Genomic DNA, 20203 nt, shown 5'->3' with positions numbered 1-20203 from the left:
GCCCTACTGCCTGTGCCCAGGGTGGGGAGTGCTCTGGGCAAGAGTGGCCCACTGTTGAGGACAGTGGTTTCACCAGTGCTCAACCATCTCCCATGAGAGCTGACCAAGATGCAGATTCAAAAGTCTGTATCTATGAAACCGGCAGATGTCCCTGAATCTCAGAAGGTGATAGTTTTGTAGATTTGCTCCCAGAGATTCAGCTGGTAAGGACGGAGATATGGGCCTGCCCTTCTAGGGGTGTCCGGTTTGTCATCCACACTGGGCTGCTTTTGAAAGAGAAAGGTTCTGCTATTAACAATGGCAGGGGCTGAGTGGGAATAAGCGGACAAACTGGATGTGTGGTTTCTTCAGCGACCTTGTGTAAGCCCAAAAGTGAACCATGAGAAAGCACTCAGGGGCATGGATGGAGAAGTCCAAGAATTTTTCCCTAGCCCCTTGCTTTGAGCTTTGCATGCATCCGCCTTCATCTTTTCTTTGAATATCACAAGTGATCTGACTGCCTTCAGAATAGACATTCAGTCTAGTAAGAATCATCAAAGCCCAACTTTGATGCAGGATCTTCACCCAGAGCCCTAATGGGTGGGTTAGGGAAGGCAGAAGTGTGGAGGCGGGGGGGGGGGAACAGATGGAGGTCATGTTCCAGAGAGTTGGTTAGGAACCCAGATTATAGCTGTGGTGGGTCTGGCTACTCCATAACAGGACATAGTGGTGAAGAATATAGCAACAGGGGCTTTACGCCCTTGGAATTTGTGCTTAATTTCACCAATGGCCAGCTTCCTGCTATAGAAAATGAGTAGAATAAGCAGATTTGCCTTATAGGCTTGTTGGGAGAAGTAAATTTTAATTCAGGTAAATGCTGGGCATTAGTGCCTGGTGTATTTTAGATGCTCAGTAAATGTTTATTAGAATGATCCTAGGCAAAACAGCTATTTTTTTTTTCAAACTAACCTCCAAGATCTAGGCTTCAGAGAAAAAGAAGATGGTTGTCCGTGACCCTGGGGTCTGTAGCCTTAAGGGGGCTGCGATATCATGGCTTCCTCTTGTTCCAGTGAAGCCTGTATCTGGGTCAGAACGTCATGATGTGGATCCAAAAAAACACTGGGATGGCTTTTGCAGGTCAAATGGGAACTCTATAGAAATTCAGAGGAAAGAATTCCCAGCTGCCTCCTCTTACAAGCCACAAGCATGAAAACAAATCCTGGATTATTGACCTTCTGTGTAGGCAGAGAAGCCGGCTCAGGCTCCCTCAGTGCTGGCCCCGCTTTTCTGCTAACTAGCCGGGTTACTTTGGGATGGTGATTCCCTTTGGAATTCTGTTCACATGATTACCCAATTAGATTGTCTTGGACATCTAGTTTTGTGATATTGGACTTCCAGAACACCTGTTTTGAAGTCTTGGCTCTCAGAATCACAACTGGCTATTGGAAAGGAATGAAACGTTTGGCCAATGAAAGACTCACAGAGTCCCTAGTGTCCTTGCTTGGAATCATGTATCTTCTTGGTTGACAGGGAGGGAAGGAAGGAGAGAAAGAGAGAGCAAACACATGAGCACTTTGGTCTGCTAGTTCGCTCCTCCAAATGCCTGCAACAACCATGACTGGGATTGGCTTAAGATCTGAGCCTGGCATTCAACCCAGGTCTCCCTCCTGGGTGGCAGGGGCTCAATTATTTGAGCCATTATGGATCAGTGATGAGATGGCTGTTGGCAGGGAGCTGGAGCCAACTGTGAATCTCCTGCATTTCAATGTAAGATGCAATCTTCCTCACCTTCAGCTTGTCTGTCCTTTCTTACTTTAAAGACTAAAGTTTAGGAAGCCTTGTATCTAGCTTTCCATGTTGCTGGGGTAGAATAAGACATATGACTTGGGAGGCAGCTGGACTTAGGTGTGTTCAAAAGTATGAAAATTCAGCTTCATTCAATTCAGTCCAATTAAACTCAATTCAATTCAATTCAATTCAATTCAATTCAATTCAATTCAATTCAATTCAATTCAATTCAACTCAGTTCAATCCAGTTCAATTAACTTGAACTGCAGACTTACTCAGATTTTTATAAAATATGACAGACAAGACTGATTGTCAGAAGATAAGCAGAAAAACTGTAAAGTCACAACTATCTGTTTAGAATGCAAAAGCACTTCAAAATGTTTGCGGAAAATGAAATCTTAAAAGTTTATTTTACATTTTCCCCCACGATCTATACAAAATTCATATTATGTAAAACCATGCATACATTTCAAAATTTTTGTACCAAAATAAACTTTTAAATTCAAATTTCTGGGGTTGGTGTTGTAATTTAGTAGACCAAGCCTCCACCTGTGGCACCAGCATCCCATATGAATGCTGATTCATGTCCTGGCTACTCCACTTCCAATCCAGCTTCCTGCTTATGGCCGCAGAAAGTGGAAGACAGCTCAAGTCCTTGGGCCCCTACATCCACGTGGAAGACCCAGAGGAAGCTCCTGGCTTCAGACTGGCCCACTCTAGCTATTGCAGCCATTAAGTTAGAGAACCAGCAGATGGAAGATCTCTCTTTCTCTCTCCATGAACTTTTTGAAGTACCCTCATGTCAGTTAGTAGTTCCATCCATGGCATTAGGTCCCCCTAGGAATGGACATTGGCCTTGAAATCAGAGGCTTGGATATGAGTCCTGGTTCTATTTTTTCTCCTATGCATGTAATTTTATATACTTTATTTGCGTGTTTGAGTTATAGCTTTCTTATTTGTGGAATGGAAACAGTCACACATATCCCAGCTTTCCCTCAGTGTGTGCTGCTACGGTGCTGTTTGAGTGTCCCAGCCACCTGGGGAGGGAGGAGGCCGCCTTCTGCATTATTCATGTGAGGAGCCCAGGGCATAAAAAGATTGTCTCCCACCAACCTAGGGAAGGAAAGCCTATGTCTTTCTACGTATCTGTTTGTACATAACATATAATGACTAAAACTACACAGTTTTATAAATATGGACACAAATCCAGCAAAATTAAGACTCACTTTACATAATGGCAATTCTACTGAAATTTTAAGAGCTTAAATTCTGTTCACTGTATATGAACAGAGAAACAAGAAGACTTCATGTGTGCTTGAATATTTCTATGCCCAACAACATCGTTTCTAACAACTCCCACCCCCCAAAAATGATGGAGGAAATTAGGAAAAAAGGTATGATGCTTAAGGAAATGGAAGGGTTTTTTTTTTTTTTCTTAAAGAAAAATGTTCTGTAACAGTTACTAGGGAAGAATAGCTCATTCCTGAAGATAGTAAAAATAAATAGAAAATTTCAGTCTGAAAACTCACCTGTGGTGCTCATTTTCTAAAACACTTGCTATATGTAAGTTACTGTGTGGAATGAATCTAAACTGAGTGGCAGGAAATGACTAAGAAATTAATAGAAAAGTAGTCAATTGATAAAATAGTAGTTAAAGGATATTAACTTTAAAAGCTGTTAACAAAGCCATTTCAGTTTTTTTCTGATGTCAATGAAAAGTTTCAGGTGGTGACCTCACGTTTTCTCCTGGGCTAACTCACTGAAGCTTTAAAGTCGCTCTCTGTTGCCTGGGAGCGTGCAGGAGACAGAGATGGTCAAGGCCAAGAAGGGTGCAAGCTCGCCCAGGGCCCCCACATCACCTTGCCATATGTAGCCTTGTACTTTTGCTTTATTTGTTGCCTCTGTTCCGATGTCCTGGTTGACAAGACTTCAATGATGCCTGCCTCATCCGTTCCTAAAGCACAGAAAAAGAAAAAGCCACACTAAGAAACAAAAAGGAGGCTTATAAGTTTTTAACTCAAGTCCAGGGAAGGCAGCTTTGCCTGCCAAGGGATAGTCAGCTCTTCAGTGGAATCAACTGGACCCCTTTGCTTTAAGGTCTAGTGCTGAAAACTGTATCCTTTTCAGTTATTCAAACAAATATCCCTTGAAACATCATGGTGCATGAAATACAGTGCTGTGCATTACGGTAAAATGAGGATTAAATATAACCTGCTCCTTGACTTCATTCCCACAGAGAGGAAAGCAAATGAACACACCAATCTTGTACACAAACGCTCGTAGCAAGCAGTGTTATTCATAACATCTCAAATGACCCGAAAGTTCACCACTGGACAAACGGTTGAGCAAACTGAGGGATAGCCATACAACAGAGTATTATCTATCTAGAAAAAAAGGAATAAAACTTTTTTTGTTAAATCTTTAATTTGAATTTTTGAATTGTGTGGTACAATTTCATATGGACTGGGATTCCCCACCCCCAAACTCCCACCCTCTGACAGATTTTCCCCTTGTTGCTACAAGGAATGAAACTTTGATAGATGCTATGATGTTGATGAATCTTAAGAACATAAATCTAGATCGAATAAGCTAGTCACAGAAGACCACATATTTTATGACTTCGTTATGTTAAAACCCCAGAGTGGGGAAATCTATAGAGGTAGAGAATTAGAGATTGGAGGTGGGTGGGCTGTGTAGGGAGATGATAGCTTAAGAGTTCAAACAGAATGTTCTAAAATCACCAGGCTCATGGCTGCACAAACCTATGAATTAAAAAAAAAAAAAATCAGGGCCCGGCGCCACGGACTAGCGGCTAAAGTCCTTGCCTTGAGCGCGCCAGGATCCCATATGGGTGCCGGTTCTAATCCTGGCAGCTCCACTTTCCATCCAGCTTCCTGCTTGTGGCCTGGGAAAGCAGTCGAGGACTGCCCAAAGCTTTGGGACCCTGCACCCTGAGGGAGACCTGGAAGATGTTTCTGGACCCTGGCTTCGGGATTGGCATAGCACTGGCCGTTGCGCTCACTTGGGGAGTGAATCATCTCTGTCTCTCCTCCTCTCTGTATATCTGACATTCCAATAAATAAATCTTTTTAAAAAAATCAATGAACTGTGTATCTCGGAGAATCGGAGAATATGTGGATTGAATCTCAATATTGTTTTAAAAAAAATTCTAAGGAAAGAAGTCTGTCCATTTGTTAGTCTCTGGTACCTACAATTAATTGGTCAAGATTAAGATATAGAAATGGATTGTTCAACTATTAATCCCACCCTTAAACTTTGTAATGATCTTGGAAAAGTGTAATTGAGACCATGAAGGATGATAATCTTTGAATTATGTGCTTTTAAAAAAGCTTTTTCTTAATGCTCAAAGTAATTGAAATTTCTTTCAGCAATTGGAGAGGTATTAAAATTATATGAATAAAAGAGGTGAGGATATCTTTATTTGGGCACGGGTATGAGGTTAGACACATGACCAGGAATTGCGCCTGGGGGAGTAAGAGTCAATTTTTTCAGACTGAAACAAGCTCATCCCCCAACTCCCAATGCTAACTGTGGCAAGCCTTGTTTTTCCCACCAATGAGATGGGATTAATGAAATATAAGGGTATTGCGAGAATGAAATGAGAGAATCCAAGGAGGGGTCTATGGTGGACCTGACAGGGCGCCTCAGAGACCTTGGACACTGGAGCTTGAATAACCAAGTGCCACTGGGCTGGCCCGTGTCCAGCAGAGCACGTGTCCAGCATCCCCTTCACAGGCTGCCCACCTTGGCAGACACCAGGTAGCAATCACCAGCGTTCTGGGATCCGAGAACAGCACTCAGTAGTTCTCAAGAGAGAGGGCACTGGGAGGAACTTCTCAGGTCCTCAAGGATAAACATTAATTTCCAAATGGGAAACTGAGGCACATCACAAAGCCTCAGGCCCCAGATGTACCCGACTGGCTGCATTCAGATTTGTTGGGCATTCTCTGCTTAGGACACCTTCCTTGGCTATTTGACATCTGTCCTCCTGCTCCTCCTTTCAGCTTCCCACCACCTGCCCTGCCCATCCTGCATAAACCCTTCTTCTTGCTTTATTTGCCTTTAGGCCCAGTGCCCACTTGGCATTCCTAGTTTGTGATCACTCCTCCTTGGGGCACCACCGTGGAGCTGTGGAGTCCTAGACCAGTGCCTGTAGCCCTCCTCTTTGCCTTGAGTTCAGATCTCTGTGGCTACCTGCACCACCTTTCCTTGGGTCTTCCAAGGCATGTAGCTAAGATGCAACTCATTTTTTCCGTCCTGAAATCTGCTTCCCGCCATCTTAGGCTCAGTGCATGCTTGAATCAAAAAATCGAAAGTCATGGTTGAGGGCCCACTCCGTCTCCTTGACTTTCCAGTATCATCAGGCTCTGACTTGTGAGATAACCCTTCCACCTGCTCCATTGCCCATAATTCTTTCTGCCTCAGCCTAACAAGTCCTGTTGGTCTCTCTGACCCCAGGTTGTGATCCCTGCATTCTACCCTTGAAAGCACACATATGCTTCTTTTCCCTCCATAATTCAAACACCTTTAATGATTCCTTATGATTTCTGGAACGAAATTGGAATCCCTTAGCCTGGCATCCAGACCATCTGCTGTTTGATCCCAAACTACTCTTCTAGAGCTGACTCTGCAGCCACCTGCAGGTTCATTCACCTTATAGCAGCCTACATCTATCAAGTCAGCTGTTCACATTTGGCTCCCTCTGCTCTTCCATAGCATGTTGCTCAGATGAAGATGCTTCGAAAATTCCTGGAAATGGAATGAACAGACTGGGATCTTAGGCCTAGCCTGGGCACTTGACCTGGAGCCTGAGAAGCCACGTGAGATGCCCACATCTCCCACTGGAGTACCTGGCCTTGAGTCTCAGATCCACTCCCAGATCCTGCTTCCTGCTCATATGTGGCTTATGGGGTAGCCGTGACTTGGGTGTTTGAACTCCTGTCACATGTGTGTGCAACACCTAGGTTGAGTTCCTGGATCCCAGCTTCAGTGGAGGTCCAGTACGGGCTGTTGCAGACATTTGGGGAGTAAACTAGTGGATGGGTTGTGTCTCTCTCTCTCTCTCCTCCCTCCCCCCGGCCCTCTGTCACTGCCTTTCAAATAAATAAAATAAATAAATAAAATTAGTTAATTTTTTTTCCAAGAGAGAAACCTGGTCAAAAGGCTGGAGAACTGTGTTGTGGTCTCAACACGGCTGTGTTTTTGTGTCCTTGGACTGATCCCATAAGCTCAGGCTTACTTCTGCCTCTGCAATTCTGGGAAGACTTAGCTTTTCAATTCCAGTTGGCAAAACAGAAAATTCTAGGATGAGCTTGCTTGCAAAAATAGCCAGAGTTAATTGCCTGCCTCATTTGGGTTTGGCTTCAGTGCTGTTATTTCTGTTGTCCCTCTTCATTTCCTCTTGAAGCTGCACCTACACAGTGTGTGCCCTGTGACATTAATATATATTTTTTGAAACCTCCGTGTGCCAGAAATCTCACTCAAAAGGGAATCTGTTTCTCATAAACGCCTCCTGAATCCTCTACACCCCTCCTTTCCCCATGCATGTGGAGGGCCTGACTTCTCAGGCTTGGACCCTGGATGTTGCCATTTCTGGAAAGAGCCTTGGGCTCCCACATGGCCCATTCACTGTGTTGGACTGGCCAAGCACCTGGAGTTCATCTGGCAATCCCCCTTTTCCCTCACCCCTCATCCAATGAATCACTGGGAGAGCCTTTCTAGTCTGTGCACCTGAGTCACTCTCAGGAGTGTCCATTTTTCTCCTTCTAGGCCTCTGTCATATTACTCAGCTGAGCTGGTAACGTGGCCATAATGGGCCATACTTGCTTTCACTTTCGAAAAAAAAATATACTTATTTGAGGTGTAAGGGAGAGAGAGAGAGATTGTGCTCCTATGCTGATCTATTCCCCAAATACCCTCAGTGGTGGGGCTGGAAACTGGGAACTTAATCCAGATTTCCCATGTGAGTGGCAGGAATGAGTTACCTGAACCATTAACGCTGCCTCCCAAGAAAGCTAGGGTAGGCCAGGGTGGAACCAGGTACTGAACCCGGGCACTCCAATATGGACTGTAGGTGTCCTGACCACTGTCTTCAGCCCTGAGCCACATGGCCGCCTTTGGTTTAATCTTTACAAATCAGCATTCACTGCTCCTAGAACTATCTTTCTGAAGTAGAGTTTGGTGTGGCCCTCCTTTGCCTGCAGCCTTTCAATGGAGACCTCCTGAAGTGTAGAATAAAATCTTGACTCTCTTCAGTGGGCGATGTGGGGTCTTTGAGACCCAGCTGCTATTTGCCTCTGAAAATTTGTCCTCCCTTTTCACCCCCTCCTGGGTTTGTGTCCATCCTCTCTCCGTGACTGGCAGCTCCCAGGAAAGCAACCCTCTCTTTCCCACCTCTGGGTCTTGCAGGGGCTGTTTCTCCTGCCTGGAACACCTGCACCTTGCTCTTCACTTTCACTTCCAAATCTCTAGGACTCAACTCCCTGGACTTTCCTGGACAGAAGCACTGCCCCGCTTCTGTGTCCCTCACATTACCTGCCCCTCCTGTTTTCACCATTATGCCCTGTAAGTGCCCTGGGAGCAGGGTGTTCTGTCCACCATTGCATCCTACAGGAGGTTCTTGATAGTGGTCAGATGACTTCCTGCATGAACAAATGCCAACGCAATGCTTGGTGAATGAATGAATGGGGAGGTTTGCATATCATTATGATAGAACATTGTCTCTGCCTTGGTGTCATTGTGGATGGTACCCAGATGGGTTATGGGAAACGAGGCCTAATAGAAAATCCTCTCTGGGGCCTGGTACAGTGGCTCAGTTGACTAAACCTCCCCCTTAAAGCATTGGGATCTTATAGGAGCACCAGTTCATGTCCTAGCTCCTGGCTCCTGGCTTTAAATCAGCCCAGCTCCAGCTGTTGCAGCCCCTTGAGGAATGGACCAGTGGACAGAAGATATTTTTCTGTTTCGCCTTCTTCTCTATAAATCTGCTTTGCCAATAAAAATAAATAAATATTTTAAAAAGTCCTCTCTATTCTGATGATTTGTACAGCCAATAGGTGAATTATCAGGGAAATTGAGTTATTGTTTTAAAAATTTAGACCTTTCTGCCTAGAAGGCCTTGAGAGAGACAGATGAAGAAGAGAGGAGGGGAAAGGAGGGGGCAGGAAGAGAGGGTAGAAGGGACGGAAGAGGAGAATAAGAGAGCAGGAAGAAGGGGAGAAGGGGAGGGGAGAGGAGTCTAGTCCAGTCCTAGGATGTCCCACAGCCATCCTGGAGGTGGGGAGAGTGTATCTGAGCTATAGAATTCCTCTCTCACCCTTGCAATCCTGGTCTCAAGCTGATCCTGTGGCTGTTTGTGTCATTTGACCAAGAAGCCAGGTACGGAACAGTGACCTCATTCTACATTGCACAAGATGTGTGTCATACAGGCAGTCAGTGTCACCAAAGTTTTCTGTAAACATTGACAATGATCTGAGGCACACGGGCCAGTCCCCAGCGGTTCTGGGAAAAATTCTTTGTAAAGTAGGAGGTGCCGGCCTCTGGCTCCCACCGGGTACAGCGATGACCCTGCAGAGGTCATGGCTCCGGGTGACTCAGCCACAGGAAGTGCCCCGTTCCTCTGCGGGTTGGCTTTCCCAGCAGCTTTCTGGGAAGATTCTGAGGCTGAGGCTTCAACTACACGGAGGTCATGAGGTTTGAAGCCCTCAAGGGCCTGGGAGCTGGTGGTGGGGGCTCTGCCTCCCCCATGAGCCCTTAAGCGTTAGGCTGGGGCTGCTTGGCTGGGCCTGGCAGGTGGCAGCCCTGGTTCTGTTGCCTATGGATATTCCACTCCCTGCCTTCACGTTTCCTCTGGGAATGGAGGAGCAGGGGAGACAGCTGAGTACATGAATGGTGGGGAATTTGCCTGCCTAAATCGAGCCTTGGCTCTTGGCTTCTCTCTGAGTCCATCACCATCTTGGTGGCAGAAAACAATAGTTGTCTAGTCTCGCGTGATTCCAGAGCGGGGAGACAAAAGAAATCCCAGTGGGTGAGGTTACGATGCTGCCAGAGGTTCTGGCGTGGAATTCGTTCTTTGTTTCTCCCAGTTCTGGTGTTCCTTAGCTTGTGGCTGCCTCCCTCCAGACTCAGCCTCCATCTTGGGGTGACCTTCCACGTGGATCTTTTGTCTCTCTCAAACTCCTGTCATTGGACTTAGGGCTCACCCAGGCAAGCTGAGATGATGGCTTCTCAGGAGCCTTCATTTCATCTGTAAAGACCCCTTTTCCAAGTGAGGCCACACCCACAGCTCTGGGGTGGAGGGCTGTAGTTGTAAGGGGCCTCTTTTCACCCATCATGTGCTCAGCAATGGAGGGCAAACATGGGCCTACTGGAGCGTACAACCCCCCTGGCTGGTGTGGGTTGTGGAGCTGAGTACCATGTTGCAAAGGAGACTGGCAGCTAATGAAGGTCCAGCAGGGCTTGGACCTTCTACTCTGCCAATTCCACGTGGCAAGAAATTTACTTGCTCCACTTTGCAGGTGAGAAAACTAAGGTTTTGGTACTGATAAGTGGCAGGATACGGCTGGAGTTTATTCCCTGCGTGCAGGCTGTGCAAGCAGTGTTGTGCTGAGAGTCATATGAGGTTTAAGTTCTCTGTCCCTGCTGAGGTGTGGCTTAACCTCCCCGGATTTCAGGCAGACCTGTTCTTGCACTTGGAAATGTGGGTCTAGCACCTACCACCTTAACATCATCCAGGAGTCACTGGCAATGCGAACTCTAAGGCATCTCCTTACCTGTCCTATCCCCCACCACTCACACCATTCTGTGTCAGAATCTGTGTTGACACAATCCCTGAGATTAAAGGAAGCCTTGGAGTCAGTTATTCCCACAGCAGCTTCACCTCCATGGGTGAAAACTGGACCCTGAGGTCCACACACACTCATGAGTAAGGCCTTCTCTTTCTTTAGCCCTTGATGGAATGACACAAGGGGCAGGTCTGTTTAGAAGCAGCCTGGGAACTGGGGAGGGAGCAGCCGAGAGGCCTGGAACCCCAAGAAAAGGGGCTGGCAACCAGCATCAGCAGCAGGGTCAGGGTGGGAAGCTGCTCTAAGTCACCCCAATCTAGCACTTGCTAGGCACCTTAGCAGCTGCCTAGGATACCAGGAAAGGAAGGATGTTATAAAACCAAGGAGCTTTTTTGACTCTGAGTCACTTCGAATAATTCAACATTATCTACTGGCATTAGCCTGACTTAGGAGGGGAGGGGCTGCTTTTCAAGTAGGGTTTCTCTGTGCACTCCAGCAGCCCCTTGCCCCGTGTGGCCATTGAGCACACTGAGTGGGGCTGGTCCAACAGGAAGCGGCCTGGAAATGGAGAGTAGGCACTGGATCTCCAAAACTTGATGTGAAAAGCAGGTCGTAAATTAGCTCATAACTAACTGTATGTTGACTACCTCATGGAGTGGTATTTTGGATGTAAAATTGGGATAACTATATTATCAAAATAATGCATTTCAGTTGCTTTTTTTTCTTTCAGAATATGTCTTCTCAACAATTTAAAGTGATCCATATGACTCCCTGCATGGCTCTTGAAAGCACTACCTTAGACATTTAAATCCAGCCTCAGCAAGGTGGATACATCAATGAAATGAGTACATGGTTTGGGAGGCAAATTTTGCCAGTAATACAGTTTAGCTATAGTTTGTACTCAACAGGGGAGGGATTTCAGACCTCCAACCGAATTAAAGCTCTCCCAGTTTCTAAGAATTTAGCCCTCATGTTGTAACCTTATTATCTTGAACATGACTTTTAATAGTCAAGCCTCAATACTTCTCATCTGCTAAGTAGCTAGGATCATGCCAAATTTTCAGGATTGGGAAGATCAGACAAGGTGTGTGTGTGTGTGTGTGTGTGTGTGTGTGTGTGTGGCATTCAGCTTAGTACCTGATGCCTGGTGGATCTCACCTTGTGACATCACCCAGAGGGGAGAAGAGGACCTTGGTGATGTTGGCAATCAGCAGATGCTCCATGTGTGCCGGTTAAACCAAACTCACATGATGGCTTGGAACCCGAGGATTCATCACGAACCCTGACTGAGTCATCCCCGTATCCGCTTCAGCTGCTGTCTCTCTGTCAAGGCCAGGTGTTAGGCCCCACAACAGGACAACTGGGGCATGGGCTTGGAAAGCACCTGGGAGACCAAGCTCAGCCATTCAGCAGCTCCTGCAGCCGCAAACATCCTGCTGCATTCCCGCCCAGTGCAGCCAGCCTCCCAACAGCTGCTGTCTGAGGCAGGGACTGTGCAAGGCTGTGTGAAAGGAATAGCCCCTCCAGAGCTGCCCTCCGCTGCCCCCAAGCCAAGCAGCTCTTTGTCATCTTTGATTCTCTCTGCATCACGTGCCTGCTCTCCCTCCCCCTTCCCTTCTCTCTCTCTCTATCTCCCTTTCTCTCTCTGGTTGATTCAAGAATGCTTAATATGGAGAAATTCCTTCTACCACTTCCGGACCAGATCTTCTCCAACTCCAACACCCTGGGGTCCTCCTAACACTGGGTGGTTCTTCCCATGGTGGCAGAAAGCTGACTCATGGCAGCTCTGTCATGGGTGCCAGGGTTTCCCTCTGAAGCAGAATGAAGAAATCTGGACCATATCTATTCTTTCATGACATTCTTTCCACTATTTTACTTCTAAATACCCTTACATCACTTGGATTGGCAAAATATTATGTGGGGTAGAAGAAGGTGCATAGGAAAGGTCGTGTATCCTGTGGTTCTGTTTCTAGGAAATGCACAGAATGGGCAAACCCTTAGAGACAGGAAGTAGTTTGCTGATTGCCTGGGGGCGAAGGGAAGGACTGCTAATGGGTGTCAGGTTTCTTTTGGGGGGTGATGGAAGTGTGCTGGCATTGGTTGCCCTACTCTGTGACTATATTAGAACATGCTGAGTCCTATGCTGCAAAAGGACCATTTGGAGGGAATGTGAATTACATCACAACGAGACAAACAAGAGTTCGATAAAACATCCCATGAGCTCAGTTGGCTCCTCCCAGCTGTTGCTGGCACTCAGCAGCATCTTTGACCCCACCCCCTGCACTACTGCAGTTGTGTGGGTGTGGCCCCATTGAAATAATTCTGAATTAGCAGAGCTTGGAATGGGTGAGAGAAACAAGTTCAATCTCCGCATTCACTCCTTACTGCCTTTGTGACACTGGTAGTGTTAGTTATGCTGTTAGGGCCTTACTTTTGCCATCTAAAAATGGGTTTCTGTGAGAATAACTTAACAATATTTCACATATGAAATGCTTGACTCAGGGGCCAGCACTGCGTTCTAGCACATTAAGCCTCTGCCTGAGACACTGGTATCCCAAATGGGCCCTGGCTTAAGAACTGTCTTCTTATTTTTCAATCCAGCTCTGCTAGTGTACCCGGAGAAACAGCAGAACACGGCCCAAGTGCTGGACTCCTGTCCCCATGAGGGAGACTCAAAAGAAGCTCCTAGATACTGATTATAGCCTGGTTCAGCCCCAGCCCCAGGTGTTGCAGCCATTTGGGAAGTGAACCAATGGACAGATTATCTCTCTCCCCACCACTTTCTCCTTTGTCTTTCTCTTTCTATCCCTATATCTCTACTCTCCTCTCTTCTCCCCTCCTGTCCTACCCTCCCCTTCTCTCCTCTCCCTTCCTGTCCTCCCCTCCCCTTCTCTCCTCTCCTTTCCTCTTCCAAGTGGCTGCAATGGTCAGAACTGAGCCCATCTGAAACTAGGAGCCAGGAGCTTCTTCCAGGTCTCCCACGCAGGTGCAGGGTCCAAGGCTTTAGGCCATATGGGATCCTGGTGTGCGCAAGGCTAGGACTTTGGCAACTAGGCAATTGCACTGGGCCCTGCCCTTTGATTCTTGACCTGGGCCATTGTTTTGCATTCATTTGATTTATTCCTAGATGCACCTTCCAGGTCCCCATAGTCCAACTCATTATACCCAACTCCCCACCACTTCTTGTATTTCTCATGAAATTTCCCCTACTTGCAGGGCAAGTTAAGTGTCACAGTATCTGACTTGTAACTGATACATAGACTCTTGAAAAATCATAGAATCTAATAACTTTGAGACCTTTAAAAAAGAGATTGTTAGACACGAGCAACTTGAGTTAGCTTGAAAATCACAAGGCAGATTGGAGGTTACCTGCTTCATGCTGTGGGAAAGGTGATTTTGAAATCAAGCTTAATCAACTTCCAAACAGTAAAATAACAAAATGGCTTTCGTACCCATTCCTTTGCAGGCTTTGTTCAGCTTTTTGACATCTCGATCCACATCAAAACCTTGCTGACTTCTTCCTTTGGTCTAGAGAAAATAGTGGAAACAGTGAGTAAGCAATGCAGGCGTTTTCAATCATCTCTGGCTGAAACTTGTAGCTACGGTGAAGCCCCAGTAGTCATCCAGACAAGGGACCAGCAGCCACTCTGTATGTGAGTACACGTGGAACCCAGCAGGGAAGGCTCCGGCGCCAGAGGGCGGCTGGTACTCCTGGGCACTGGCTGGCCTTCGCTGACCACAGGATAATGGCTGCCTCTATTCTTAGGAACAATCAGTCTAGCCAGCTCGACCATGTGCGATCTTCATAGCAAACCCAGCCTTGTGCGTCTGTGGCTGAAGCTCCAAGCTTGCAAGGCACTGCTCTTCGCCTTTGGGCATGGGCCCCAAGCACAGCTTTTACCTGCCAGAAACTGAAGATTCTACATTCTGGCTGCAAAATCCACTTGGTAATGTGGACCTCTGTTGTCCATAGAATGAAATGTGATTGAATTTGCAGATACTACATGAACCAGTCAGAACACTTTGCTGTTTTGTTTTGTTTTGTTTTGTTGTTTTTAGTGGTGTGGAACAGAGAAAGGTGTCTTTACATACTGAGATATTTCGCAGACTTAGTCACTGGCATACTGCACAGCTGCTGGTATCTGTACGTTTACTTGCTTATTACTCTCTTTTCAACTGATTTTTGTTTCAATGTACAGTTGCTAAAACAAACAAACAAACAAACAAACCCTCATAGAAATTGAGAGTCTAACAGTGGTTATCAGAAACTGGGAGGGAAAGGATGGAGACAGGTTGATGAGTGGGTGCTTTCATCTGGATGAGAGTAGGAAGTTTTGATGCTCTGTTGCACAGTAAGGTGATTTTAGATAATCCACTTCCGTTGGAAGACAGGATCTTGGATGTTTTGCCAGGAAGAGTTGTTAAATATTTGAGGATATAGATATATTCACCTTGATTTAACTTTATACAATGTGTACTTTTATCAAAACATTGTGTGTTTGGAGCTAACATTATGGTATAGTGAATTAAGCCATCAGCCATGACACTAGCAATCCAATGGGTGTTGGTTCAAGTGCTGGCTGCTCCATTTTCAATCCAGCTCCCTGCTAATGGGCCTGAGAGCAGCAACAATTGCCCTAAGTGCTTGGGTCCATATTCGACACTTGGGAAACCTGGATGAAGCTCCTGGCTCCTGCCTTTGGTTTGGCCCAGTCTGGGCTGTTGGGGCCATTTGGAATTGAGTCAGCAGATGGAATATAATACCCTCTGTCTCTGTAGCTATGCTTTTCAAATAAATACTTTTTAAAAAATCACATGACTATCTATATCTATATCTATATCTATATCTATATCTATATCTATATCTATATCTATATCTATATCTATATCTATATCTATATCTATATCTATAAAGTTTCTTAAAATCCTACCCAAAAAAACCCTTCTATTAGCATGGAAATGGAAACAGAGGGTAACTAATAATGAATACATCATAATTAAAAACATATCACTATGCTTGGCACAGCTACATAGCAGGCTGATCTACCACCTGTGGCACAAGCTTCCCATATGGGTGCCAGTTCGTATCCTGGCTGCTCCACTTCCAATTCAGCTCCCTGCTGATGGTTTGGGAAATCAGCAGAAAGGCCTTGGGCCCCTGGAACAAGTTCTTGATTCCTGCCTTTGGATCAACCCAGCTCTGGCCTTAATGGCCATCTGGGGAGTGAACCAGCGATGGGAGGTCCTATTCTTTTATTCTCCCTCTCTCTCTATAATTATGACTTTCAAGTAAAATAAGTAAATCTTAAAACACACACACACACACACACAGCACTATTGGCTGATTGCAGCTTTGTAGCGAGTACCCTTGAGCACGCCCTTAGTTTCTCAGTTCTTTGCTTTTCTGTACCTCCATGAGGTGCCTTGTGTCCACTGAATGAGTTCCTATCCTTCAGTGAGGCTGGTTCGCCTGTGCTCCCTGTAACCTGAAACCATTCTCCCTGCTTTCAAGTGCTTTGGCTCTGGTAGGAATGAATACAGGATCCCACACAGCCCAGGCGCCAGGTTATATGTATCTGCTTGGCATTGTCGTATCCTTTGGGTCATTTCTTTTTCTCCTGTTCATACAGGGTCACTGGGGGATGTTAATCATGAAGACTGATCCTCAACACCCAGCCCTCTGCTGCTCCCATGTGTATGGGCCCTGTCACCCTGCTGGCTCAAGAATGGGGACATACTCCAAGTGGGATCATTTAGTCTTTTCCTTGGTTCATTCATGGAGCGAGGTATGTGTCTTTCCCTATCGAGCTTGCCAGACTGAGAGAAGGTGAATCTAGGGTGGTCATGAGATAAAAGGAAGAGAAGAGAGGGACAGAGAGGTGGAGACTGATTGCCCTTGTATATACAGAAGTGCCTATGTTCTTTCCCTCCCAAGTTTCATTACCTAACCAACTTCCCCTTTGTCTATGTGAATGTGGGTTGGGTTTTTGCACTTATAGCTCAACATGTTATCATCCCTTTGGTCTGAAGGAGTAGTGGCTTCTAGGCCTTGTGTAATGGAGGCTATTAGGCTACTAGATCCAAAGAGGTTATCAGGGTCCCTTGTTACTCCACTACCTTTGGGAACAATGCCCAACCTGAAGAACCTACTGCTGAGACAAGCCCAGAGTAAGTGCATGTCAAGCAATTTATAAATCTGTTTTCCTCGTCCATAGGGAAGAGTATTTGTTAGTGATGCCTTACAGGTAGAAACCTGGGGCAGATAGGCTAGGGAACTTGCCAAAGATCTTCTAAGACATAGTTCAACGTACGTTCCACCCAGTTCAACATAAATTCCAACGCTCTTATTCTACCAAGTGCACCATCCTGCTTTACATTTTATGGTTCCCATCGTTGGGCAAAGGAATTAAATATTCTATCCCATTTTCACTCTCCAAATCTATTGTGGGGTAAAAGGGAACTACTTTGTGCTTTTGAAGACTTGTTGGCAGGACAGTTGTATTTTTTTATGGGGCTCAGTGCAGGGCTCCTTGTTCAAATGTATTGAGAATTTCATTATGGTGACCTTGGCTGTGAAGTCAAGCACTGGGACCTTCTGGGCATGCGCCCCTGTGGATTGCACAGGCTACAGCCCAATGAAGCTCATCTAGTTTCTGATCAGATTCTTCAGGTTCAGCCCTGCAATGTCCAGAGTATGTGGCCTTTGCTTTCCCTCAGAAGGCCTGGGAGGACTCAGAGATGAAGTAGTGCTGAACCAGAGGGCAGACACATTGCACTACCAGAGCACTTCTTAACTGTTCTGTAGACGGCACCAGGCCTCAGCAGTGCAGGGACTTTGCTAGGACATTTACCCAGCCCATTTCACAGCTGAGAAACAGGCACACAGCTCTCTGAGAGTGGCTGTGTAGGTGAGGCCCTGGCCAAGGGTCCTGACCAAGATGCCGGTGGCTGGAATCCAGCTGAGGTTGCTGGAGGTTTTCATAGCTGCACTCCTCTAACCCTCCTGCCCCAGGCATCCCTTTCTAGATTACATGAAGAAGTTGCAGGGACATGCCAAGGCCAGGCAGGACTTGTTTCAGATCACCTGGCTGGAAACTGGCTGAGTAGGAGCCAGAAGCAAGACTCTGACAGGTACAAAATATCACTCCTGCCCATGCCACTTCCTGTTTGAGGGAAGTCGTTCTTACATACAAGGATCATAAAAATTCTGAGATGAGGGAAGGCCAAGGAACCCTTGGAACATGTTCAGCTATTTTTTTTTTTAACTCAAGGCCCCAAAATGAGTCAGTTAACTGTTCCTTGTGAGCAGATTCACACTGATCTACAGGTGTGCAATGGGATGAATGAACGTGCTAGGAATGAAGATGTCAACAGTACTGAGTGTTTTACGAATCACGCAAGGCAGGAGCCTAGCGTTACGTCATGGGTTCTGCCATTTCTGGGGCAGGTGAAGTCACGCATGTCTGGCCTTTACAGGAAGCACTGTTAGCTGTGTTTGTTACCTTTTCTGATGTATTGGGGAAAAAATTCAGCTTTATTCCTTGTGACAGCAGGATAGATGATGTAGGAGCTAGGGGTCATGTGCTGAGAGAGAACAGAGTCTGGAAATTTTCCTGCCACATGGCTGGGCTAAGTCCACAGTGAGCCATTCATCAGGGACTTCCAGTGCTGATACCAGGGTTGTTCTCTGGCTTGTTCTGATGAGCTGGATAAGAAACTTCTCCTCTGGAACATCCTGCATCCATTGTTCATTGTTAACAAGGCAGGCACTGGCTCTGGGGCTTCAAGCCTGTTTGCTTTCGGACCCAAAGCTGCTGAGTGGCAAGCGGGGCTGCAGGTGTGATGAGGAGATGCAGAGGCTTGGTGCACTTGGGGCTCTACCTAGGTCAGACTCACTTGTGAAACTTCATGTGAACACGTGGATATTCCCTTTGCTTCCAGCTGTCAGGTGTGCTACAGGTAGCTCTTGCACTGTCACTCAAGAAATAGACCAAGATGGGCCCGGCGCGGTGGTGCAAGTGGTTAAGGTTCTCGCCTTGCATGCCCAGGATCCCATATGGGCGCCGGTTCTATCCCGGCAGCCCTGCTTCCCTTCCAGCTCCCTGCCTGTGGCCCGAGAGAGCAGTTGAGGACAGCCCAAAGCTTTGGGACCCTGCACCCGCGTGGGAGACCCGGAAGAGTCTCCTGGCTTCAGATTGGCAAAGTATCGGCCGTTGTGGCCGCCTGGGGAGTGAATCATCGGACGGAAGATGTTCCTCTCTGTCTCTCCTCTCTGTATATCTGCCTTTCCAATAAAAAAATAATAAAAATAAATCTTTAAAAAAAAGAAATAGACCAAGGTACCAGTAAGAGAGGTGTCCGTCATACTAGTGTAAGTTCTGGGCATTGAGCCCATTAGCATCCTGGGGTGAAAAGGGGTTCTGCCCCTTAGCAGCCAAATGAACTCGGACCATTAACCTTCAAGTCACTACTTCCTCATCTGCAAAGTGAGGAAGGTTCTATCTTGAGCAGACATTGAGGCTTCCATGAAATAACATTTTCAGTACCAATCGCGGACCAGCTCTTTTTTTTTTTGTCTCACAATGATATGCATAAGATTTCATAATGTTATATTTATGTAAATTTCAATTTGTCATATTTTTGGTCAAGTTTGGAAGTTTATCTATCTATGTATGTATGTATCTATCTATCTATCTATCTATCTATCTATCTATCATCTACCTATCTATCTTTCAATCATCCTTCTTCCAAAGTTGTTGAGTAAACATATCACCATGTCCCAAGCAATATCAGAATTTATAGTATGTTGCCTGTAAGGCGATAGTAGTTTGAGTTTAAGAACACATCTTTCTCGTCAGATTAAACTGAATTCCCAGCTTATTATCTGTGTGACCTTGGGCAAATTACAGAGCCTGCTTGTGCCATGGTTTTGTCATGGCAAATGGCGATGATGATAGTGCCTCCCTCATAAGGCTCTTGGGAGAACTGAAATGAAGTCATTTATGCAAAGCATGTAAGGTGAAGCTGTGCAGAGAACATGGGCTTAATACACAGGTAATATCTTTGAATTTTCCACAATGTTCCAGAACCTTTCTTGCTTGAGTTTTCATTGCTTAAATGCCACTTTGAGGATCATTATTTTCACCCATCATCCATGGCCTGGATCTGGAGTTCCAGGTATGTATTTCACACAGGACAGGATGGTGGTTCGAAAGTCTGGCTGACGAGTGCTGTGGCCTGAGGTGACACCTCTGTACTACTCTCTTGTGAGCTATTTCATTTGACAAGTGTGAGAATTCACAGCTCCCTGAGTGTGAATCTTTCACTGGGATGCAGCTCTGGGCAGATGCTGGCCATCACCCCAGTAGATCAGGCTGCATCAAGCAATGAAGTCATCTCCATGTGAGACATGACCTGTGAAGGAGGAAGTTGGGGCATTTGGAGCTCCAGCTGTCTCTCTTCAAGTAAGTCTACGTAACATTCTGGATTCCCTCTTTGAAAACAAGGAAGTAAATCATCCATTTCCCTCCCACCCTTCCCCCGAAGGAAGAGGGGCATAGCACAGAAAATAAATCTAGAGGCAGTGATCCTAGATGTCACATAGACGGAAAGAACGCTAAACATGCTCAGGA

At 46.1% G+C, this 20203-nt stretch overlaps 1 protein-coding gene and 1 long non-coding RNA gene across 2 annotated transcripts in view; one reads left to right on the top strand and one right to left on the bottom strand.

The window, feature by feature from the left end:
* ANXA13 (annexin A13) overlaps positions 1-20203 on the bottom strand; it is a 55418-nt gene that overhangs the window by 16920 nt on the left and 18295 nt on the right. Inside the window, exons 3-4 of the mRNA XM_040979444.1 lie at positions 14024-14099; positions 3627-3721 (exon numbers count right to left, since the gene is read on the bottom strand). Of these exons, the coding sequence (XP_040835378.1) occupies positions 3627-3721; positions 14024-14099 (171 nt within the window). The remainder of the gene's footprint in view (positions 1-3626; positions 3722-14023; positions 14100-20203) is intronic.
* LOC121155957 lies at positions 14135-16284 on the top strand. Its single transcript, XR_005883773.1, has 3 exons — positions 14135-14224; positions 14338-14518; positions 16202-16284. It is a non-coding gene; the product is annotated as an uncharacterized LOC121155957 (long non-coding RNA).

Source organism: Ochotona curzoniae, unplaced genomic scaffold (genome assembly GCF_017591425.1).
Source record: "Ochotona curzoniae isolate NIBS_2020 unplaced genomic scaffold, NIBS_Ocur_1.0 contig_3190, whole genome shotgun sequence".
Classification (NCBI taxonomy): Eukaryota; Metazoa; Chordata; class Mammalia; order Lagomorpha; family Ochotonidae; genus Ochotona; species Ochotona curzoniae.
Note: the sequence above shows the minus strand (reverse complement) of the source record. Positions and strands in the feature narration are given on the sequence as shown.